General features: G+C 45.2%; 1 protein-coding gene across 7 annotated transcripts in view; it reads left to right on the top strand.

The window, feature by feature from the left end:
- Positions 1-25334, top strand: part of LOC144681467 (6-phosphofructo-2-kinase/fructose-2,6-bisphosphatase 4-like) — a 196611-nt gene that overhangs the window by 110531 nt on the left and 60746 nt on the right. For all 7 annotated transcript variants that reach the window (XR_013576787.1, XR_013576786.1, XR_013576785.1 and 4 more), the window contains 5 exons: positions 3360-3416; positions 5759-5880; positions 9985-10192; positions 20993-21139; positions 21608-21712. Coding sequence is in view for 4 of the 7 variants with exons in the window: in XM_078543063.1 (XP_078399189.1) it covers positions 3360-3416; positions 5759-5880; positions 9985-10192; positions 20993-21139; positions 21608-21712 (639 nt within the window). In the remaining 3 variants the exon portion in view is untranslated. The remainder of the gene's footprint in view (positions 1-3359; positions 3417-5758; positions 5881-9984; positions 10193-20992; positions 21140-21607; positions 21713-25334) is intronic.

Here is a 25334-nt window from a genome sequence, read left to right as displayed (position 1 = left end):
ACTGCTTCAGTGGAATTTGAACTGTCTCCAGTTCATTAGTCCAGGCTGTAACAGCAGGCGTGCCTGTGTGTGTGTGTGAGACTCACCCTCTTATAAACAAAGAGTGGTGCAAATGGCTGATTGCATTAGTTTTACGAGACCACCTTGTCAGTTGGAAATCTTTGGATAATATGAAAAATCAATCCACCAAATCTATGGCTGATTGTAAATAATCACACTCATAAGAACTGCAAATAAAATCTGGAACAATCCTCTGCTTTCTAGCAGCTCTTGACTGGACCCTTAAGCCTGCGGAGCCTGGTGCTTTGGCGTGTGGAAGATACTGAGGGCTGGAAGTATTAACAGTGCTGACACCTTGTGGGAATGTACTGCATTCTTCAAACGACAGCTCCAGTTAGATACAAATAAGCTGGTGGTGGTGATACTGGGCTGACGATAGGATACAGTAAAGCTGGGCATTTATGGTTTGGCACCAGGTGAAATGCCCATGGAAGGTGCTGGGTTTTTGTGAAGAACAACAACTGGTTCATTAATGCCTAAATCTGATTCCAGCCCCAGATACTGGCGAAATCAATGCACTCAGGTGGCACCTGCACTCTGTCCTGATCTTTTATGTTAAAGATTCCAGTAAATTAATTGGAAAGCAAGTTACAGAATAAATGTTAAGATTGAATCCACATGGCTCTTCTTCAGAGTCATGTGGTCTTGAAATGTTAATTCTGTTTCTCTCTTCCACGGATGCTGTCAGACCTGCTTTCCAGCATTTTCTGTTTTTAATTCATATTTCCAGCATCCGCAGTGTTTTGCTTTTTATATTACAGAATAAAAGTGTTCAGTTTGTGCTGTGTGAATGAATGTGGGTTAATATAGTTGATCTAAAAACAGCTGAGTGTATTCTATAATAATGCATTTAATATGGTTGCAGACAGTGTCAGTGGAAACATTTTTTGCAGGGAGTCAGGGAGAGTGAGATTGGACTGAGTGCAATATTAAAGAGTGTGGAGAGTGAGTGGGATTAGACTGGGTGGGATATTAAAGGGTACAGGGAGTGAGTGGGATTAGACTGGGTGGGATATTAAAGGGTGTGGGGAGTGAGCAGGAGAGTGGGATTAGACTGGGTGCAATATTAAAGGGTGTGGAGAGTGAGGGGGATTAGACTGGATGGGATATTCGAGGGTGTGGGGAGTGAGTGGGATCAGACTGGGTGGGTTATTAAAGGGTGCGGGGAATGAGTGGGATTAGACTGGGTGGGATATTAAAGGGTGTGAGGGGAGAGTGGGATTAGACTGGATGGGATATTCAAGGGTGTGGGGAGTGAGTGGGATCAGACTGGGTGGGATATTAAAGGGTGCGGGGAATGAGTGGGATTAGACTGGGTGGGATATTAAAGGGTGCAGGGAGTGAGTGGGATTAGACTCGGTGGGATATTAAAGGGTGTGGGGGAAGAGTGGGATTAGACTGGGTGGGATATTAAAGGGTGTGGGGGGAGAGTGGGATTGGACTGAGTGCAATATTAAAGGGTGTGGAGAGTGAGTGGGATTAGACTGGGTGGGATATTAAAGGGTGCGGGGAGTGAGGGGGAGAGTGGGATTAGACTGGGTGGGATATTAAAGGTTGCGGGGAGTGAGGGGGAGAGTGGGATTAGACTGGGTGGGATATTAAAGGGTGTGGGGAGTGAGGGGGAGAGTGGGATTAGACTGGGTGGGATATTAAGGGTGTGGGGAGTGAGGGGGAGAGTGGGATTAGACTGGGTGGGATATTCGAGGGTGTGGGGAGTGAGTGGGATCAGACTGGGCGGGATATTAAAGGGTGCAGGGAGTGAGTGGGATTAGACTGGGTGAGATATTAAAGGGTGCGGGGGGAGAGTGGGATTAGACTGGGTGGGATATTAAAGGGTGCGGTGGGTAAGCAGGAGAGTGGGATTAGACTGGATGGGATATTAAAGGGTACGGGGGGAGAGTGGGATTAGACTGGGTGAGATATTAACGAGTGCAGGTGGAGAGTAGGATTAGGCTGGGCAGGATATTAGAGGGTGGGGGGGGAGAGTGGGATTAGACTGGGTGGGATATTAAAGGGTGTGGGGAGTGAGGGGGAGAGCGGGATTAGACTGGGTGGGATATTAAAGGGTGCGGGGAGTGAGGGGGAGAGTGGGATTAGACTGGGTGGGATATTAAAGGGTGCGGGGAGTGAGGGGGAGTGTGGGATTAGACTGGGTGAGATATTAAAGGGTGTGGGGAGTGAGGGGGAGAGTGGGATTAGACTGGGTGGGATATTAAAGGGTGCGGGGAGTGAGGGGGAGAGTGGGATTAGACTGGGTGGGATATTAAAGGGTGCAGGGAGTGAGGGGGAGAGTGGGATTAGACTGGGTGGGATATTAAAGGTTGCGGGGAGTGAGGGGGAGAGTGGGATTAGACTGGGTGGGATATTAAAGGGTGCAGGGAGTGAGGGGGAGAGTGGGATTAGACTGGGTGGGATATTAAAGGGTGTGGGGAGTGAGGGGGAGAGCGGGATTAGACTGGGTGGGATATTAAAGGGTGCGGGGAGTGAGGGGGAGAGTGGGATTAGACTGGGTGGGATATTAAAGGGTGCGGGGAGTGAGGGGGAGAGTGGGATTAGACTGGGTGGGATATTAAAGGGTGCAGGGAGTGAGGGGGAGAGTGGGATTAGACTGGGTGGTATATTAAAGGTTGCGGGGAGTGAGGGGGAGAGTGGGATTAGACTGGGTGGGATATTAAAGGGTGTGGGGAGTGAGGGGGAGAGTGGGATTAGACTGGGTGGGATATTAAAGGGTGCGGGGAGTGAGGGGGAGAGTGGGATTAGACTGGGTGGGATATTAAAGGGTGTGGGGAGTGAGGGGGAGAGTGGGATTAGACTGGGTGGGATATTAAAGGGTGCGGGGAGCGAGGGGGAGAGGGGGATTAGACTGGGTGGGATATTAAAGGGTGCGGGGAGTGAGGGGGAGAGTGGAATTAGACTGGGTGGGATATTAAAGGGTGTGGGGAGTGAGGGGGAGAGTGGGATTAGACTGGGTGGGATATTAGAGGGTGTGGGGGGTGAGCGGGAGAGTGGGATTGGATTATATAATTTGTGAAGAGAAACTCTCATAAATGTTTTGAGCTGACAACCTTTTTCATGTGTCTGGGAAATATGTGTATGATTTTTTACTTTATTGGGAATCAACAATATGAGAAGGAATCTGGTTGAAGAATGAGATGTTAGATGGAGGAATCCAATGTCAAATTTATTTCATTTCCATTTGTTTTGTTGAGTTTCTAGAAGTGGAAAGATTAATCTTTATGAAATTGATCTCTTTCTTCTCCTTCCCATCACTGATTTTCTGATTCATTTTGTGATCTAAGGTATTCTTTGTTGAGTCCGTGTGTGAAGATCCAGAGGTTATTGAGGCAAACATTGTGGTAAGTTAGAGATTGGTGGCTCTGAGATTCGACTGATATGCTGGTTTGTATGGTTGTCATGAAAAAATATTAATGTTTATAATGTTATTGGAAATTATTTGTAAATTGGGCTTGAAGTAGTGTCTATGTGCGTGTTTGTGTGTGTTAATTGGATTAAAACCAGCTAGTCTGGGTGCTTTGATGGATAGTATCTTGAGATGTTAATTAGATAAATTTACCTTCTAAGGTAGAGAGTACATTTGCATTTGTTGAATAAGCCATTCAAAAGTAGGGGATAAAATCTTGCACCTAGCTGGGAGACACCGAGCAATGTGTTTATATTACTAATAAAATTGGTGGAATGAGAGGATTATTGTTAGGAGAGGTAAAATTAAAAACCTAGTAATACAATGGAAAGTTTACATTCAAAGGGAAAGCTAGGTATAAACCGAGGGGAGTTTGTGTATGTGGTCAGAGGCAGTTAACATCTAACCAGCCTGTAAGCCAACAGCTGTGTCTGGGAAGAAAACAAATTGAAAGGAACCTCATTTTAAATTCAAATGGTCAAATGTGCTTTGCTTGGTGTCTGTTCAAAATCTATGGCCAGAATTTTCATTTCGGCGTGCGGGGACAGGCCCAGTGCAAAATAGCGCACGGTGACGCCAGGCATGAGTCCCAACGTCACTGCGCATCAATCCAATCTTTCAAAGGCCTATTAATTTAGATAAATAACAGGGCTGCCCGTCCAACCTTAAGGTCAGCGGCAGACGAAGAGCCCAAGTGGCCGTCGTGTTTTTCAGGAAACCTCATCCACGGGCGGGATGAGGTTTCCTGAAGGTTTTATTAAATAAATAAATATTTTTTATACAATTCATAAACATGTCCCAGCTCATGTGACACTGTCACATGAGGGGACATGTGAAAATAATCGCGCATGCACGAAAGAACGCAGGCTCTGAATCTCCTCCTTCCCCCTGCCCACACAGGTAGCGCTGCCGTGTGTCACGCTAGCCAGGCCTTCATTGGCCCGCCCACGTAAAATGGCGGTGCAGAGCTGGTCGAGGGCAGCGATTGGCTCTGTGCCCGCCCGTGCCCGCTCCCGACCTGCTCACCCGACATGGGGAAAATTCTCCCTTCTGGGTTATTGTTGCCTTGGTGAACATTTACCTGGGAGTGATTAATTTTGGAATTTGTTTAAAAGTTATTATGGTTGTAAATTGTAGACATGTGTATGTGTTTAATTTGTTGTTAAATTAATAAATGTTTAATTTAGTTTAAAATAAAAAAACCTTTTGGTGCTCGGTGGTCTTATTCCTGAATTCAGGGCTGCATCTCAAACATGCCAATTGAAAATATAGGTCATGACAGTTTTTCAAGTTTCCCTCTGGGATTTAAACAATTCGGCCTTTACCAACTGCTGAGTCATAACACTGATAATGATTAAATTATAATTCAGCTAGGATTGGATTGATTCCCAGAGCTGGTTAATGCAGTTTGAGTTCAGGAGATTACCCCTTACCTGAGTACTGAGCGAGCTCTGTCTCAGCTTCTGTATCTGCAGGAGAAAATCAATATAGCACTTTCAAACTGGATCTTTATAGATCTGCGATGAGATGTTGCTTCAACAAGGATATTAAAAAACCCTGGTCACTAGCGTTGAAAGCTGAGGTTTACCAATTTTCATGGCAACATGAAGTGCTCAGCATTTATGGGCAGAATTTTACCCTTGTTGTGTGGGGGCATTTGGGAATCTGACCGCTGCCCACGATTGGAGCTGGAAGGCGATTTCACGCTGGAGGGCCAATTAAAGCCCACCTAGTATGAAATGCAAGTGGCAGCGCTCAGCGCTATCTGTGCAGGCTGAGCGTGAACTTCACGCATGTGCGTACTTCATAATCTCCCTGAGGCACAGAGCTATCTCAGGGAGATGAAGAGATATGAAAAATAATAAGAAAATGAAAATGTAATGAAACATATCCCCTCATGTGACTCTGTTACATGAGCAGGGGCATGTCATTAATTAAGTTTTTAAATTTTCATTTTATTTTTATTTGCTTTAGGAAACCTCATCCCGCTCGTGGATGAGGTTTCCTAAAAAGTGCAAAGGCTGCTTGGCCTCCTCGCCCGCCCGCTGACCACACCCCATTTTACGCTCGAGTGGGTCAGGCATGTGCCCGCCTGACCAGCTAAAAATTTTGCCCTATATGTTGGAAGTGTAAAGTAACAGACAGTGGTCCTGATCGGCAATGACCTGATACTGTGGATTGTCAGATAATTTTCACTGATTTCTCTGTGTCGCTGTGGATATTGTTGATATCTATTCAAACAATATTTTGCTAATGATTATACTTTACTCCCTTTAGCAAGTGAAACTGGGCAGCCCAGACTACAGTGACTGTAATAATGATGAAGCTATATCTGACTTCCTGAAAAGGATAGAGTGTTACCAAAACTCATATCAGCCTCTGGATGAAGTGACAGATAGGTACGTTAGCCTTTGTCTATATTGCCATCAGAGAATACAAAGGTACAGAAATGGCTGCTTGGCCCATATCAGCCAGTGAGTCTGAGCACTGCACTCCCCACACCCTTTAATATCCCACCCTGTCTAATTCCACTCTCCTTACTCCCCGTACTGTTTAATATCCCACCCAGTCTAATCCCACTCACTGCCTCACTCCCCACATCCTTTAGTATCCCACCCAACCTAAGCCCACTCTCCTGCTTACTCCCTGCAACCTTTAATGTCCCACTTGGTCTAATCCCACTCTCCTTACTTCCTTCACCCTATCCAACCCAGTCTAATCCCACTCTCCCCCTCACTCCCCGCACCCTTTAATAACCCAAACAGTCTAATCCCACTCCCCTCCTGACTCCCCGCACCCTTTAATAACCCAAACAGTCTAATCCCACTCTCCCCCTCACTCCCCGCACCCTTTAATAACCCAAACAGTCTAATCCCACTCCCCGCACCCTTTAATAACCCAAACAGTCTAATCCCACTCCCCCCCTGACTCCCCACACCCTTTAATAACCCAAACAGTCTAATCCCACTCTCCCCCTCACTTCCCGCACCCTTTAATATCCCACCCAGTCTAATCCCACTCTCCCCCCTCACTCCCCGCACCCTTTAATATCCCACCCAGTCTAATCCCACTCTTCCCCCTCACTCCCCGCACCCTTTAATAACCCAAACAGTCTAATCACACTCTCCTCGCTCCTTCACCCTTTAATCCCCACCCAGTTTAAACCCACTCTCCTCACTCCTTCACCCTTTAATCCCCACCTAGTTGAATCACACTCTCCCCAACACCTTTTAATATCCCACCTAGTCTAATCCCACCCCCCTTACTTCCTGTGCCCTTTAATACCCCACTCCCCAGTACACTCTCCATTGTCTTTCACACCAGCCTGTCATTGGGTATTTCCCTTTTCCCACTCTGCTCTCTTGCCTGTGGATTCCTGCAGTACATCACAATTTGCCATATTTATTAACCTATGTTTTGATGATAAACCATTTGCTCATTTGGGATTTTGATATATTCTGGAAACATTTTTATTTAGTTTCAAAGTATTTTCACATTTAATTTTGGCCTGTAAAGAGAGAGTAAGTATTACCATTGTAAAAATATTGCTGAGGTCGAGGTTTTTCACAAACTTTTGGAAAAAAACGGATTTTTTTTTACATACATTTAGTATATTACATAATGTCATGCATTGATCTGTGACCTGCTTTTCCTTGTGTATATGCACAACTGTGTGTACATTACTTACATTACTGTGTGGACATTACAGGACTGCTTGAGTATGCTTAATTTATAACATATGACAAAGTACAGCACAAATCAGGCCATTTGGCCAACATGACCTTGACAATTGACCTTGACCACCAGTGTGAGGTGATTAGACACCTTGTGACATTGCTGTCAGGTCCTTGGGTCAAGACTCTGGGAATTAACCCCCCTGGCTACCTGATTCCACTCCTTCCTGAGGGTGGCCCTTGAGGCCCACTTGGCCTAGTGCAGAACCATGGCATCTCCCCTCCTGTACACCCCAACACTATTGCCTCCAGAACAGCACCCATCACCATGCAACCCTCTGTCTGCCCTGGTCTTCCATTTTCCATATTTTAAATTCCAACAACAATATTCAGTCGGCTTTCCTTTAAGTGGGACAGACTGCCTTTAGAAAGAGCAGGCTGGCTCCAGCGCATGCTCCCAGCACAATGCTGATCGGCCTCCTGCTGAGCACAGAGGCAGCCAGCAGCAAGGATACTGCACAGGCCCATTGTAATGAGGTTTGCACACTGCCCAACCCCAACAGAGCTGGTTTGGGCAAGTTATGATCACAAACATCCAGACCTGGAAAACAGGGCAGAGGAATTTTTAGCCTGGTGTATCTGTGTGACTGAGTGTATATGAATCAAAGAATGATACAACGCAGTAAACAAGCTCTTCAAGCAATCCTAAATCTTCATTGAACCTACTGTGCTCTAAACAGAAAAACCCTGGGTTCTCCAGCCTTTTCACATAACTGTATCCCTAATATCGTTCTAGTAAACCTCATCTGCACCCTTGGCATCCTTCCTAAACTGTGGTGCCCAGGTTTGGACACTTTAGCTCAGTGTTGTCCAGTTGCTCGCTAGTCACAGGGCTGGTTATGGTAAGTGTGTTTTAGTTATGTGCAATAATTTTAGTAAAACAAATGTCTTTAGTGTAATACAGGTATATGTATTTTGCACATATATAATTACTTAAACATCTACCACCATTCGGTGACCAAGGAAGAAGAGCAGTCACAACAATCAAAAAAAAATGGACATACTCTTGCCTTTGCGCCTTATCAACAAATGCACAAGGTTAAAGTTCACATGCATATGTTGTGCGAATATGTCCAATTGTGATATTTGTCACTCATTATTTATTAATGAGTCAGAAATGTAAGCAGCAACATATGGCTAGTGACTAATGCATTGGTCAACACTGCTCTATCTGGGACCTAACCAATAATTTATATATAGGTTCAGCATAAATTCCTTTCTTTTAGAACCATAGAACCATAGAACACTACAGCACAGAAAACAGGCCATTCGGCCCTTCTAGTCTGTGCCGAAATATTATTCCGCTAGTCCCATTGACCTGCACCTAGTCCATAACCCTCCAGACCTCTCCCATCCATGTATCTATCTAATTTATTCTTAAAACTTAAGAGTGAGCCCACATTTACCACGTCAGATGGTAGCTCGTTCCACACTCTCACCACTCTCTGAGTGAAGAAGTTCCCCCTAATGTTCCCCCTAAACCTTTCCCCTTTCACCCTAAAGCCATGTCCTCTCATGTTTATTTCTCCTAATCTAAGTGGAAAGAGCCTACTCGCATTTACTCTGTCTATACCCCTCATAATTCTGTAAACTTCTATCATATCTCCCCTCATTCTTCTACGCTCCAAGGAATAAAGTCCTAACTTGTTTAATCTTTCCCTGTAACTCAACTCCTTAAGACCCGGCAACATCCTAGTAAATCTTCTCTGCACTCTCTCAATCTTGCTGATATCCTTCCTGTAGTTAGGCGACCAGAACTGCACAATACTCCAAAGTTGGCCTCACCAGTGTCTTATACAACCTCACCATAACATCCCAACTCCTGTACTCAATACTTTGATTTATGAAGGCCAGTATGCCAAAAGCTTTCTTTACAACCTTGTCTACCTGTGACGCCACTTTCAGGGAATTATGTATCTGAACTCCCAGATCCCTTTGTTCCTCCGCACTCCTCAGTGCCACAGTGCCTGTACTCTGTTCCTCTGTTAATAAAAGCCAAAGATCCTTTATGCTTTTTTAACAGCCTTCTTAACTTGTCCTGTCGCCTTCAGAACTATATCCCTGATATCGTTCTAGTACACCCTCCGATATCATGCTACACACACGCCCAATCCCTTTTGCCCCTGCACCCCATATAAAATTACAACTGCTAGGTTATATTGCCTCTCCTCATTCTCCCAACCAAAATAAATTGCTTCACATTTCTTTGCAATGAATTGCAATTGCTGCATGTCTTCCCATTTCACCAGTCTGTGCTTCTTTGGTCTGCTACTATCCTCCCCACTATCTACTACATTTCAGCAGCAATACTTGTGTTTATGTCATGCCTTTAATGTTAAAAATTTGCCCTAACTGCACTACGAAGTGGCATTATAAAACCAAATATGACACTGAGCCAGATGAAGAGATATTAGGGCAGATGACCAAAAACATGATCAAACAGAGGTTTTTGAGAGTTTTGGCTCCTCTGAAGGATTTGAAATTACCCTCTGCATTGCCAAGTTTAGGCCATTAATATACATCAAACAGAGCAGTGGTCCTAATGCCGACTCTTGTTTTCTTTCACCCAGTCTGAAAAATAAAACAAGCCACTCACCATTACTTTCAACTTCCTGTCCTAAATCCAAAATTTACATCCATGCTGTCACTTTCCTGTTAATTCCATGCAAGTTCATGTGCACATGTCTGAGAGTTTGAGAGAGTGAGTCCCGATACCTGCCTGAGGGTGTTGTTGTTTTTGTTTATTTGTAATATTCCTTTTTCTCAAAGGGATCTGTCTTTTATTAAAATCATGGATGTTGGACGACGATACCTTGTCAATCATGTACTGGATCATATTCAAAGCAAAATTGTTTACTACCTCATGAACATCCATATAACTCCACGCTCCATCTACCTCTGTCGCCATGGCGAGAGTGGCCTGAACCTGAAGGGCAGGATAGGTGGGGACTCGGGTCTTTCTGAACGAGGCAAACAGGTGAGTTCAGAATTATTTCAGATTTCCACTGTGGGCTGTTTGAAGTGTCTCTGCCACCAAAGACTTGATTCCCCTGTCACCCTGGCTGATTCTCCTGCATTACGTTTCTGAAGATGTAGTAAATCTTTATTGCATATCTATTTGAATGAAGAAATTGCCTGCAGTTATTGAGTCTGAGTATGATGTGATTTTCTGCAGCCTGACACAGAATGATGACCGTAGTGGATGCTGATGGAAGTGGGTGGCTGCTGTTTATATTCTTATAAGTGAACCAACCCATAGCAACATACCAGTTATCTATACTAGTTGTGGTAACACGGTTTATAGTTTGCTGATACTATTTTAGATTTACCGGGAATCTTGCTCTAGCTGTTATGTTAACTTGCCCTCATCTGTTAGAGTTGGTGCTACGAGCGATTTTGGGTGTTTGTGCCCATGTCTATAAATGGTATTTTGAAGGAAGATGCCATTATGTGAACTCAAATGTGCTTTGTTTTTCTTTGCCAGTTTTTGTTTTATCCTCCATTCTGTCAAAGGCTTTGCCTCCTTACTAGGGCGAGCTCTGCAAATGCCACCTGGGTCTTTGCCCCCTATTTATCTGTGACCACTGAGTAAATGTTGATCAGGGTGAGGAAATTGCAACGCCCCATTTCCTCTCCTCACACAACAACATTGCTGCACCAGAATTAAACCGGATTCCTGGCTGACTGCTGTTTTCCCCCTTCCCACCTCAGAAGCCAAGGACCCCCCGCCCCCTATTTCACTCCTGACAGAACACATATTTGTGATCAAAGTGAGGCCATTCCTGATCCACATGGTTCAGCTACTCACTGTCTGAACCATCAGGAGAGCTGCCTGGTGATATTTAATGGAGACGATCAGGGTCTCACCCACCAGCTGGAAAGCAGGCAAGATCCCCATGTTGCCTCTTTTCAGGAAGGCCTGCCAAATTAAACAGGGTGACAACTCTTATGGTTGTAAAGTGCTGGGTGTAATTTGGTAGGTCTTAAGGTCTTCATAGTCTTAAGTGGGTTAACTGAATGTATTTATTAACTACAAGCACTATGTACATATATATAGTAAAGGTCCAAGCTAAGAGCTGTCTCCATGCTTGCTTCTACACATGGCTCTGTCCAACACTACACTGACCCCTAGGTGCGGGTCATATGTTCTCTTACATCATCGTGGGCAGTACTGTATTCAGCCCCATGTTAACTGTTTATGTGCCAGACCCTTATACTACAACTCTAAGGTATTTTCAAGATATCCCGGTTTAACCCATGTATTTACATCATTACTACTACCCCATCTCCCTCCACCGCATGCCCTCAAGTCTCTGAGTTCATAGGTTCAGGTGGTCTGGAGGCCTTCCATATTTTGTTCTCATTACTGTTGGAGGAGTAGTAGACTCTGTCGCTTCTGATAAACTTTGTTGAATCGAGATTGTTCTGGCATCTGAGTATCTTCCTCAATTCCTCTCCACAGTACAGTAGGAGGGACCCTTCAAGAGATGAGCAGGAGGCTCCTCCCGTTTCTCCTGACTGTACCCTCTGGGGTGCTGACCAGGTCTGACTGGGGTTGGTCATCAGTATCACACTCCACGTGATATCAAGAAACATCTGAAGGCACTGGATACGGCAAAGACTATGGGCCCTGACAATATTCTGGCAATAGTACTGCAGACTTGTGCTCCAGAACTTGCCATGCCCCTAGCCAAGCTGTTCCAGTACAGCTACAACACTGGCATCTACCCAGCAATGTGCAATATTGCCCAGGTATGTCCTGTACACAAAAAGCAGGACAAATCCAACCCGGCCAATTACCTGGTCAGTCTACTCTCGATCATCAGTAAAGTGATGGAAGGTGTCATTAACAGTGCTAGCAAGTGGCACTTGCTTAGCACAGGTCAATTAAGGGTAGGCAATAAATGCTGGCCTAGCCAGCGAAGCCCACATCCCTTGAATGAATAAAAAATAAATAAAAAATAGCTCGCTCACTGACACTCAGTTTGGGTTCCGCCAGGGCCACTCAGCTCCTGGCCTCATTAAACCCTTGGTTCAAACATGGACAAAAGAGCAGAACACCCGAGGTGAGGTGAGAGTGACTGCCCTTGACATCAAGGCAGCATTTGACCGAGTGTGGCATCAAGGAACCCTAGCAAAACTGGAGACAATGGGAATTGGGGGAAAACTTTCCGCTGGTTGGAGTCATACCCAGCGCAAAGGAAGATGGTTGTGGTTGTTGGAGGTCAATCATCTCAGTTCCAGGACATCACTGCTGGAGTTCCTCAGGGTAGTGTCCTCAGCCCAACCATCTTCAGCTGTTTCATCAATGTCCTTCCTTCCATCGTAAGGTCAGAAGTGGGGATGTTCGCTGATGATTGCACAATGTTCAGCACCATTCGTGACTCCTCAGATACTGAAACAGTCCATGTCCAAATGCAGCAAGACCTGGACAATATCCAGACTTGGGCTGGCAAGTGGCAAGTAATATTCGTGTCACAGAAGTGTCAGGTAATGACCATCTCCAACAAGAGAGAATCTAACCATCACCCCTTGACGTTCAATGGCATTACCATTGCTGAATCTCCAACTATCAACATCCTGGGGGTTACCATTGACCAGAAACTGAACTGGACTAGCCATATAAATACTGTGGCTACAAGAGCAGGTCAGAGGCTGGGAATCCTGCAGCGATTAATTCACCTCCTGACTCCCCAAAGCCTGTACACCATCTACAAGGCATAAGTCAAGAGTGTGATGGAATACTCCCCACTTACCTGGATGAGTGCAGCTCCTACAACACTCAAGTAGCTTGACAGCATCCAGGACAAAGCAGCCCAATTGATTGGCACCACATCCACAAACATTCACTCCCTCCACCACCGACACACAGTAGCAGCAGTGTGTATCATCTACAAGTTGCACTGCAGGAACTCACCGAGGGTCCTTACACAACACCTTCCAAACCCACCACCACTACCATCTAGAAGGACAAGGGCAGCAGATAGATCGGAGCACCACCACCTGCAACTTCCCCTCCAAGTCACTCACCATCCTGACTTGGAAATTTATCGCCGTTCCTTCACTGTCGCTGGGTCAAAATCCTGGAACTCCCTCCCTAACAGCACTGTGGGTGTACCTACACCACAGGGACTGCAGCGGTTCAAGAAGGCAGCTCACCACCACCTTCTCAAGGGCATTAGGGGTGGGCAATAAAGGGCCTAGCCAGATGCCCACATCCTATAAATGAATTTTAAAAAACCATCGTCTCTCCAGATGATAGTGCCCTCTATTTTGAGGTCTTTAATCCAGACCTTTTTGTCCTTTTTCAGTTGAGGGGAGGCAGTGGCATAGTGGTATTGTCACTGGACTAGTAATCCAGAGACCCAGGGTAATGTGCTGGGGACCTGGGTTTGAATCCCACCATGACAGATGATGGAATTTGAATTCAATAATGACCATGAAACCATTGTCGATTGTTGTAAAAACCCATCTGGTTCACTAATGTCCTTTAGGGAAGGAAATCTGCCGCCCTTACCTGGTCTGACCTACATGTGACTCCAGATCCACAGCAATGTGTTTGACTCTTAAAAATGCCCTCTGAATGAGGGCAATTAGGGATGGGCAATAAATGCTGGCCTAGCCAGCAACGCCCACATCCTATGAATGAATTAAAAAAAAACTTGAGGCAAGTGTCTGGCGCAGCACCTTTTGTAGGCTGGGACTTCCTTCTGCCTGTCCGGCTGCTCCCTGCCTTTGATATCCTGGTAATCCTTGACTACCAACCCTGGCATTCATTTCTTCGGCAGCATTGGGAGCTGTGTGCAGAGCCTCTTGCCCATCGGGAGCTTGGATGGGGCTAGGCCGCATTGTACCTGGGTGGACCTGTAGGTTAAGAGTGGTGTTTGGAAGTCTTTGTTCTTTTTTAGAAGTGTTTTTATAGTGTGGACCCCTCTTTCAGCCTTTCTGTTGGACTGTGGGTTATTTGGGGAGCTGGTACAGTGCTGGATGCAGGATGAGGTGGCAAATTAGGCCAAGTACTCATTTGAAAATTGTGGACTGTTATCGGGCACAATCTCATCCGGGATTCTGTGGCTCACAAGCATCTCTTTCAGTGCTTTAACTGCTGTGCCTGTGGTTGTCATGTACAGTTGCTTCACCTCAGCCCACCTGGAAAAGTAATCCCTCATTATAAGGAATGATTTGCCGTTGAAGTTGAATAAATCGATGCCCAGCCTTTCTCATGGCCTGATGGTGAATTGTGGGGAAATAAGGGGCTCCCTTTGGTCCTGTTCATGCAGCGCACCCACCTGGCAGTTTACTATTGTGCCCTCAATTGCCCTGGAAATGCTTGGTCACCAGACAGCAGTGTGGGCCCGTGCTCTGCACTTGGTGATGCCCAGGTGGCCCTGGTATATTTTTTGAAGGACTCCCGGCCGAAGGGAAACTGGGATGACTGCTTCTCATTGTAGACCAGGATCTTCAGTCACAGCAAAGTGTTCTTGTTCGAGCCAAACTTTCATGGTACCATCACTTGGTCTCGATTGTGGCCACCCTTGATGGCAGTAGAACCATAGAACCATAGAAAAGTTACAGCACAGAAGGAGGCCATTTGGCCCATCTTTTCCATGCCAGCCCGAGGACACCCAGGTGCCCTTTCTAATCCCACCTTCCTGCACCCAGCCCATAGCCCTGCAGCTTACAGCACCTAAGGTGCAGATCCAGGTACTTTTTAAAAGAGTTTAAAGTTTCTGCCTCTACCACCAACTTGGGCAGCGAATTCCAGACACCCACTACCCTCTGCATAAAAAAGTTCTTCCTCAGGCCCCCCTACACCTTCTGCCACTTATCTTGAATCTATGTCCCCTGGTTCTAGAATTCTCCACCAAGGGAAACAATTTTATCCTGTCCACTCTATCTATTCCCCTCATAGTTTTGTACACCTCAATCGAGTCACCTCTCAGCCTTCTTTGTTCTAAGGAAAATAACCCCAACCTATCCAATCTCTCCTCGTAGCTACACTTTTCTAACCCTGGCAACATTCTTGTAAACCTCCTCTGCACTCTCTCCAGAGCTATTACATCCTTCCTGTAATGTGGTGACCAGAACTGCACACAATACTCCAGTTGTGGCCTCACCAGTGTTTTATATAATTCCAACATTATATCCTTACTTTTATATTCTGTACCTCTGCCAATGAAGGAGAGCATTCCATATGCCTTCTTTACAACCTTGTCTACTTGAACTGCTGCCTTCAGGGACCTGTGTACTTGTACGCCAAGACCTCTCACTTCATCCACCCCTCTTAGTATATTCTTAGTATAGTAATGGCAGATAAGGGCACATTCCTCATCTGGCATTTGTTCCTGGCAAATCTGTTGGAATTTACTTGCAGTCACTGACAGGCGCTGCTCTGGTGGTAGGCGGGTCATAGTGGGCCAGAATGTCGATTGAGAGCAGCATCAATTTGGTGCAAGTCAATGCTTGCTCTTGCTGTGTGTCCCAGCACCGTGCTTGGTCTGCCTTAAGTACATGCCTCAAAGGTTCAGTGACCTGTGCCAGACTTGGGAAGAATTTTGTCAACTGGTTCACCATCTGCAGGAATCTCTGGAGGTCCAGAATCTAGAATGGGATTGGGAACATAGCTTTTGTTTTCTGTGGGTCCACACAGCGAAGCCTTTACTGCTGACAATGTGTCCCAGGAACTGAATTGATGTCTTGGGCAACTTGCATTTCTCATTCAGCATCAGGTCTGCTTCCTGCATTTGCTCTGGGGCTGCTGGCTGCCTTTTGTCATGTTCCTCCCCTGTTGTGCCACAAGCCAAAACATTGTCCATATGGCAGATGACACTCTGTAGGCCTTGCAAAATGACTGACATTTTACTTTGAAAATTTCCAATGCCGAGGTGATTCCAAACAACAGGCGGTTGAAACAGAATCTGCCAAAGGGCAGAATGAATGTGGTCATCAACCTGGACTCTTTGTCCAGGTGAAGCTACAAAAGCCGCTGTTAGTGTTGAGTTTTGAAAACACAGTGTTCTTAGAGAGTTTAGTCAGGCTTTCGTCCACTGGGAACATCGGGTGTACTTCTCTGGCTACGGCTTTATTGATCTGTCAGGTCGACACCAATATGGATGGACCCATTTGGTTTTGGGACTGGGACTCTCCCAGAACACCATGCGGTTGGTGGTGCGACCAGGGAGATGACTCCCTTGTTTGTCCATCTCGTCTCAGCTGCTGCTGCACCTGCTTCATGGGTGGGTGGGGAATCTTTCATGGCAGGAACAGGCACATAGGTTTAGCATCCTCCCTCAGTGTGATCTTATATATGTTCTTCAGTCACCCCAGTCCTGTAAAGAGCTTCAGGAACTCCTTTTTATACTTGGAGCCAGGCCCTTGTTGGTTGACCTGTCAATTCTTTGCAAAAGGTTAAGGTCGACGCAGGTTTTCAGCTGATCGATGAGCTTCCCTGGGTGTGGACCATGCCCAGGGTGCCTCAGACTGGAAAAGCAAAATACTGCGGATGCTGGAAATCTGAAACAAAAACAGAAAATGCTGGAAAAACTCAGCAGGTCTAATGGCATCTGTGGAGAGAGAAACAGAGTTAACGTTTCGAGCCCAGAACTTCTTCAGAACTAAAGAGAAGTAAAAATGTGATGAAATTTACACTGTTTAAGGGGGGGGAGCTGGAGCAGGTGAAGCTGGATAGAAGGCCAATGATAGGTGGGGGCAAAGGAGAGATTGACAAAGTTGTCATGAACAAAACTACAAAGGGAGTGTTAATGGTGGTGGTGATAAGGCCAAAAAAAGGTGGCAGTAGTGGCATTAAAGGTAAGAAAGCAGAATGTGCTAATAGCAGAACAAGGGTAAGCACTCTGTGAAAGAACAACATGGAACAAGTGGCCCTTTGGGGGATGGGGTGGGGAGAGGGGTCTGTGGTGGGGAAAAGGATGGAAAATGGGATAAAAAGGGGTGATAAAAAAGGGGTTAAAACAATGAATAAATTAATAAAAATAAACAAAATAAAAATAAGTGGATAAAAAATAAAAGATAATTTTGAAAAAAAGGATTAAAAAAGGGCTGAGGATGGGAGGAGAGAGTTCATGGTCTGAAGTTGTTGAACTCAATATTCAGTCCGGAAGGCTGTAAAGTGCCTAGTCGGAAGATGAGGTGCTGTTCCTCCAGTTTGCGTTGAGCTTCACTGGAACAATGCAGCAGGCCAAGGACGGACATGTGGGCAAGAGAACAGGGTGGAGTGTTGAAATGGCAAGCGACAGGGAGGTCTGGGTCATGCTTGCAGACAGACCGAAGGTGTTCTGCAAAGTGGTCACCCAGTCTGCGTTTGGTCTCTCCAATGTACAGGAGACCGCATTGGGAGCAGCAAATGCTCTGTTTCACTCTCCACAGATGTTGTTAAACCTGCTGAGTTTTTCCAGCATTTTCTCTTTTGGTCTCTCGGATTGTATTGTCTTTGTACCTGAATGCCACCTGCAGTATACCTTTCACCAGGAGTTTGATGCTTCCTGCTCCGTACAGGTGCATTGTGGCTGGCCTCAACCATTGGGTGACCCAGCCATGGTCCTATCCAAAAGGAACGTAACACTGGCTCCAATTTCCAACTTAAAGTGTGTGAAACGGCCATTGACCAAGATGTCCACATTCCAGAAAGAAAATCCAGAATCTTTAACCTCACCCAAGAAGCCTGGCTGTGTGTCCTCTTGGTGTGCAGTCTCCATCTCATGAATCCTCTTGATATCTTCTTTGTGTTTTGATGTTTTGGCTTTGCACAGCTTCCTGAAGTGTCCTATTCGGTTACTTTGAAAGCATTGGGGCTGAAATTGCCAGACATTGATCATGTCCATGGGGGTGCTTTGCTTCACACTGTTGGAATTGTCACACTACTGGTCAGTTAGATATTGCTGCCCCTGGCCGGGAGTGTTCCTGTTTCTGTGCTGTTTCACTAACTGGACAGTGGGGTTTATTTTGTCCCATGGTTTGCTTTCTCCCCTTAATATGGATCTGTGCTGCAAATGGATTTCAGATTGCCTGACAGTCTGGGTGGCTTCTCAAGGGTTAGATCTTCTTTCGCTTGAAGCACGTTTGAGAGTATGTCGTCCGCCATTCCTACAGTTATTCTATCCCTGATCAGCTCAGATTTCAGGTCTCCGTGATCACAGCCTTCATCCATTCTGTACAACTCATTAATGAAGGGGTCGGCAGGTTCTCCCGGCTGCTGGACACGTTTTTTAAATTTAGCCCTTGAAAGGATTTTGTTACTTCTGAGGTTAAAATAAGCATTGAATGATTTTAAAACTCGATCAAATTTTGCAGATAATTTGTTGATTCCTTGTCTAACTATTATATCATCAGCTATAGGGCCTACCTAATAAAGCAGTGTGTTAACTTGTACAGCTTCTGTCTTTTTATCCAGACCTGAAGCAATCATGTATGTAAGGAACCTCTTTCTCCAGAGTCCCTAATGTTGTTGATCCGGGCCTTGCATAAGTCCAAATTGATCTGGAAGAGTGGATTTCTGATCCATGGTTAAAATTTTTAAATTACAGGTTCAGCTTTGAGAGGTTTCTGAAAATCCAAGACGACGCCGCCATACCCTTCTTCACAAAGAGTTTCCCCCCACTTGCCAGTTTTGCCAGGCTCCCGCAGTAATGGCGATGCAATTTCAGGGTGTAATTTTTTTTTCTGCCTGATTGGTTAGAGTTTTTCTCACTTTAACGCAATGTTCTCTGGCCTTGGAGGCATCACATCCTGGGTCCTGCTGGGCTTTCAAGCTCCCTACTCAGTCGCTAGTAATTTTTATTTATTTATTTTTTCTTTGTTTGGAGTGAGCTCAGTCGCCACATGTTCAGGCACCAGCTTGGGAGTCAGGTTTCTGGGACTGTGATTTAAATGGCAATTTCTGACCACTGCAGTATTTAACTTTTTTCAGGACTTGTGTTGTCCACGAGTTTTTAATTTCTTGCTCACCCTTGGTAGGTCGGCTGACTCTGCACAACCTGGGCATTGAAGCTGGACCTCCATGTGATTCAATGGAATCTTCTGCAGTGAGGAATTTAATTTCTGCCTTCAGCTTCCAAGCATTTCTTTGGAGCTTTTCCCTGGTGATTTCCTTCTGCACCTTCACTTCTTGAGCTTTTCTTCAGTCAGAACGCTTCTTTGATTTTTCTTTCAGTTTTTCAGGATTTTAATTTTCTTCTGTAATCTCTGCAAGGGTTTGAGTTGTTCTATTTCCTGCCACTATGTTGTAAGGTGTTGGGCATAATTCAGTAGGCCTTATTAAGGTATTCGTAGTCTTTGGTAGTTACAATAAGTATTTATTAACTACTAAAAATTATACACATAGGAATAGTAAAAGGTCCAAGCTAGGAGCTGTTTCCATGCTTGCTTCTACACACGGCTCTGTCTAACACTGCACTGATCCCTAGGTACAGGTCATGTGTTCTCTTACATCAATGTGTGGGTGGTACTCTACTGAATCCCACATTAACCCTTTATGTGCCAGACTCTTATACTACACTTATGAAATAAAGTAAGGGATATTTGGACCGGGTAGCTGGGGGTGGGGAGCGGTTTGTGCTGGTGACCATAAGACCATAACCCCCACCAACCCCCTCCTCAGTGGTCAATGACTTGCTTACAAAAAACAGAGGCAAAGACAAGAGGAGACTTCCAGGCTCAGTCTCCTACAGGCTCTGCTAGAAATGTGGGATAAAAGGGCCAAAATATGGGATAATCCCATAAAATACCAAACTGTAGGACAGCCTGGAATTAAGTGCCAATCAGGCAAACAGAGGTGGGCCTTTCCCAGGGTCAAGAACCCTGAGGAGCAGAAGTCCCTCCCGCCAAGAGCTGCTGGCCAATCATAGGCAGCAGCTATTCATTGCTTAGCAGCAATGCTGGGGAGGCAGTGGCTGCTGGCAATACTGTACCCACTCAAGACCCAGGATCGCTCAAGGTCCCAGACACAGGTGAGTGGGAGGGACATTATGGGGTGGGGGTCACAGGAGAGGAAGGGGGGTCAAAAGCAAGGATGAGGGTGGTTGGCTTTCTGTGACCCCCACCTTTCCTAATGCCTGCTCATTCGATTAGGCACTGAGTACCTTTGACTGAGAGACTCCCCCCACAGGGTTTGCATTTTGACTCCCCTTATGGTGACTCCCCCACCTGCTGCTGGGTGAATACCAGTGCGGCAGGATGTGGTCCTTAGCTGGACATTAATTGCCCACCTAAGGGCCTCATTTGGTGGTGTTTGGATGGCTGCCCATGAGTCTTCCCACCACTGACTGAATCGGGGCAGAGGTGGGATCCCCACTGGCCACTAAATTCACCAAGGGGGAGAGCATTAAATTCCACTAAATGCACTTTGAACCATTATACATGTGGCAGTACAACTGATTAATTTTCGTTTATTGATGGACTGAATCTGTATAGATGTTACTATAATTGGCATCAGTGTAAAACTTTGCCAGAATTGCAGACTGCCTGTAGTTTGGTAGATTTATCCCCAGCTGTTGGGTGGTTGCATATCCTTCAGGAGAAGTTAATTTTCCTTTTTGTATCACGTGGCAGCTAAACCTCAGCAGCCTTTCCAAGAGCCTGGGTATCTTGCTGAGCTGGGAGAGTGAGACAGCAGTATTAACTAGACTTGCAAAGTGCTGATTGGAGTCCAAGAGTTAGTATATGTCACAATGATAATTGTTGAACCTTTGATGGAAATATACACCTGGAATTTATGTACTTCAAAATGTTTTGCTTCTAAAGTCTTTGCTATTTTTGCTAGTTTGCCAACTCGTTAGGAAAGTTCATACAGGAGCAGAACATAAGGGACTTGAAGGTCTGGACTAGTCAGATGAAAAGGACGATCCAGACTGCGGAGGCTCTGAGGGTGCCTTACGAGCAGTGGAAAATATTGAATGAAATCGATGCGGTGAGTTCAGTGGAGCTGCCTCTTGTTGAGAGTCTGGCCCTTTCAGTGTTTACAGTAACACCTCTTGTATAATTGGAGAAAAGACTAGGGACCAGTTACATTTGAAGCAATGTAGATAAAGTTGATGAATCTGGGAAATTGTGGGCACGATATTAGAGGTGCAAAATGAAACCAGCCATTGATTAAAGCATCTTATCTGGAAATGGAACAGACTCAGAATAAAAAATAAAAACTTTTCTTTTTATGTAGAATAAACTGAATTAGAAAATGGTCTGTCTGCATGAACATTAAATTCTATTGACACATGACTAACTGATTCACAGTGAGGTTTGTTAGGGCATTCGGTGTTACTGAGATTCACAAGGATTTGGAAGGTAGATTGTTACCGAGATTTAGACGGAGTGCAGGAATTTGAGAGCAATTTTTAGTCTCAATTCAAGTCTCACCATTTGATAAATATTTTTTCAGGGTGTCTGTGAGGAGATGACTTACGAAGAGATTCAGAAGAATTACCCAGCAGAATTTGCACTAAGAGATCAAGACAAATACAGATATCGCTATCCAAAGGGAGAGGTGGGTAATGGAATGCTGCAGCATCTTGCAACTGTCAAGAAATCCGAGTAACTCTGTTAAAGCAATATTTTACATCATGGTTTTGTCTATCGCCCCATGCCATTAAACTCAGTCATTCTGTCATTTCATTTCACAGCATTTCAAATACATTCTTCCCATAGCAAATGAAAAGAGGATATGCCCCCCCCCTGGGGAGCACTCCCTCACTGCGTAGAGTCCTGTGGCCACTGCCTGCTCTCTGCACCTCTGTTGTGATTAGCTCTAAGTCCCCCTGTGGCTCTGGGATACTGCCCAAGTACTCATTCTGCATGTTTAACACTCAACATTGAATAGTAATGGAGTTTTTGGCTGAGTGTAGCCTTGCCTAACCTAGTGTACTCATGTGCCCAATTCTCACCAGGGTCATTGAATAATTCTTTGCTGAATACTTGCACACAGATGCCAAGGGGTTGATATTAAGCCTCCCATTACTGGTGGGAGAGGGTCACTTAGGATTAAAAGTAAAAAATGGAAAGATGTACGGACTCATTATGGTTCTTATGGCAGTGATTTTAAGCTGTCCGTGTATCCTGTCTTGGAACACTTCATTCTAATATTGCAGTTGGGAGCCAGTTTTAGATTTTAGTGCTTGATGACTGGACTCCTTAGGGTCAGGAAACCAGGCAGCGGGAGGGAGCTGGGAGCTGTAGAAGAGAAATGCTTTTGTGAGCATCCAAGGCCAGGAAGAGCAGATATACAAGTCACTCCACCCCACCTCCCCCAGACCTGCAAGGAAGCATCCCGCCAATTCCCTACCTCCTCTTGCTGCTGAGATCAACAACCTCCTTCCTCTAACCCTTGACCCCTGGCCTGCCCCAAGAAAATGGTAAATAATCCAGCAGGTGACAGTCTGAATGCACCTACTGTGACCTGAGAGGGTAAATTACGTTTCCGGCCTCGTTTTCCCACCAGTGTCTCTTCCGTGGCTCAGTGGTAGCACTGTCACTTCTGCTCGAGAAGGACAGGAGTTTGTGTGCCACTCCAGAGACTTGAGCCTGTGATGCAGACCAACACTCCCAGTGCCAGTACTGGGGGAATGCTGCACTGACAGAGAGGCTGTTTTTCAGATAAAACGTTAAACTAAATCCCTGTCTGCCATCAGGTGAGCATGAAATAACTCATGGAACTATCGAAAGAAGAGGAGAGTCTCCCCAGTGTTGCGCATATGAACAGATGAATTAAGAGGAGGCCACTCGGCCCTTTGAGCCTGCTCTGCCATTCAATGAGATCATGGCTGATCTGATTGTAACCTCAACCCCACATTCCTGCCTACCCCCGATAACCTTTCACCTGCTTGCTTATCCAGAATCTATCTAGCTCTGCCTTAAAAATATCCAAAGACCCTGCTTCTACTGCCTTTTGAGGAAGAGAGTTCCTCTCAGAGAAAATGTTTATCCTCGTCTGTTTAAATGAGCAACCCCTTATTTTTAAACAATGACCTAGATTCTCCCACAAGAAATCAAGTCATCTCTTACTCTTCTAAATTCCAGGGGATACAAGCCTAGTCTGTCCAACCTTTCCTCATAAGACAACCCACCCATTCCAGGTATTAGCCTAGTAAACCTCCTTTGAACTGCTTCCTTAAATAAGGAGACCAGTACTGTACACTGTCCTCCAGATGTGGTCTCAAGTGCCCTGTACAACTGAAGTATAATCTCCTTAGTCTTGTATTCAATTCCCCTCGCAATAAACAATAACATTCTATTAGATTTCCTAATTACCCGCTGTATCTGCATACTAACCTTTGTGATTAATGCGCTAGGACACCCAGATCCCTCTGAATCTCAGAGCTCTGCAATCTCTCACCATTTAGATAATAAGCTTCTTTTTTTATTCTTCCTGCCAAAATGGACAATTTCACATTTGCCTGCATTATACTCCATTTGCCAGATCTTTGCCCACTCACCAAACTTAACCTATCTAAGAACATAAGTAATAGGAGCAGGAGTAGGCCATTCAGCCCCTCAAGCCTGCCCCACCATTCAATAAGACCATGGCTGATCTGCCCCAGGCCTCAACTCCTCTTTTGTGCCAGCTCCTCATAGCTCTCAACTCCCCGATATTTCAAAAATCTATCTGCCTCCTCTTTAAATATTTTCAGTGATCTAGCCTCCACAACTCTCTGGGGTAGAGAATTCCAGACATTCACTACCCTCTGAGAGAAGAATTTCCTTCACATCTCAGTTTTAAATGAGTGTCCCCTTATTCTGTAATTGTGTCCCCTAATTTGAGATTCCCCCACTAGTGAAAACATCTTCTCAACATCTACCCTGTCAAGCCCCCTCAGAATCTTATACGTTTCAATAAGATCACCCCTCATTCTTCTAAACTCTAATGAATAAAGGCCTAACCTGTTTAGCCGTTTTTGATAAGTCAACCCCTTCATCCCAGGAATCAGCCTAGTGAATCTCTTTTGAACTGCCTCCAATGCCAATATATCCTTTCTTAAATACAGGGGCCAAAACTGTGCACAGTACTCCAGATGCAGCCTCACCAACACCCTGTACAGTTGTAACAAGACTTCCCTATTTTTAAACTCCAACCCCCTAGCAATACAGGCCAAAATTCCATTTGCCTTCTTAATTACTTGCTGCACCTGCAGGCTAACTTTTTGTGCTTCATGCACAAGAACACCCAGATCCCTCTGTGCTGCATTTTTTGGAGTCTCTCTCCATTTAAATAATAGACTGCCTTTTGATTTTTCCTAACAAAGTGCAAAACCTCACATTTTCCTACATTAAACTCCATCTGCCAAATTTTTGCCCACTCACTCAAACCTGTCGATATCCCCTTGCAGATTCCTTATGTCCTCATCACAACATGCCCTCCCACCTATTTTTGTATAGTCAGCAAATTTAGATACATTACATTCTGCCCCCTCCTCCAAGTCATTAATATAGATAGTAAATAATTGAGGCCCTAGGACTGATCCTTGTGGCACTCCACTAGTTACGTCTTTCCAACCTGAAAAAGACCCATTAATCCTGACTCTGTTTTCTATGTGTTAACCAATCCTCAATCCATGTTAATACATTACCCTAATATCGTGAGCTCTTAACTTGTGCAATAACCTTTTATGTGGCACCTTATCGAATGCCTTCTGGAAATCCAAAAACACTACATCTACCGGTTCCCCTTCATCAACTCTGCTTGTTATATCCTCAAAGAACGCTAGCAAATTTGTCAAACATGATTTCCCTTTCACATGTTGACCTGTTTGATTGCGTTAAACTTTTCTAAATGTCCTGCTATTTCTTTCTTAATAATGAACTCTAGCATTTTCCCGACGACAGATGTTAGGTTGACTGGCCTATAGTTTCCTGCTTTTTGTCCCTCTCCCTCCTGGAACAGGGGCGTCACATTAGCGGTTTTCCAATCTGCTGGGACCCTCCCGGAATCCAGTGAGTTCTGGAATATTTCGACCAATGCCTCCACTATCTCTGCAGCCACTTCCTTAGAAACCCTTGGATGCAGATCATCAGGTCCTGGCGACTTGTCTGCCTTTAGTCCCATTACTTTGTCACATACTTTGCCCCTCGTGATAGAGACAGATACAAGATCTTTCCTCCCATTAGCTCCTTGC

The sequence above is a fragment of the Cetorhinus maximus genome, chromosome 6 (assembly GCF_964194155.1).
Source record: "Cetorhinus maximus chromosome 6, sCetMax3.hap1.1, whole genome shotgun sequence".
NCBI lineage: Eukaryota > Metazoa > Chordata > Chondrichthyes > Lamniformes > Cetorhinidae > Cetorhinus > Cetorhinus maximus.
Note: the sequence above shows the minus strand (reverse complement) of the source record. Positions and strands in the feature narration are given on the sequence as shown.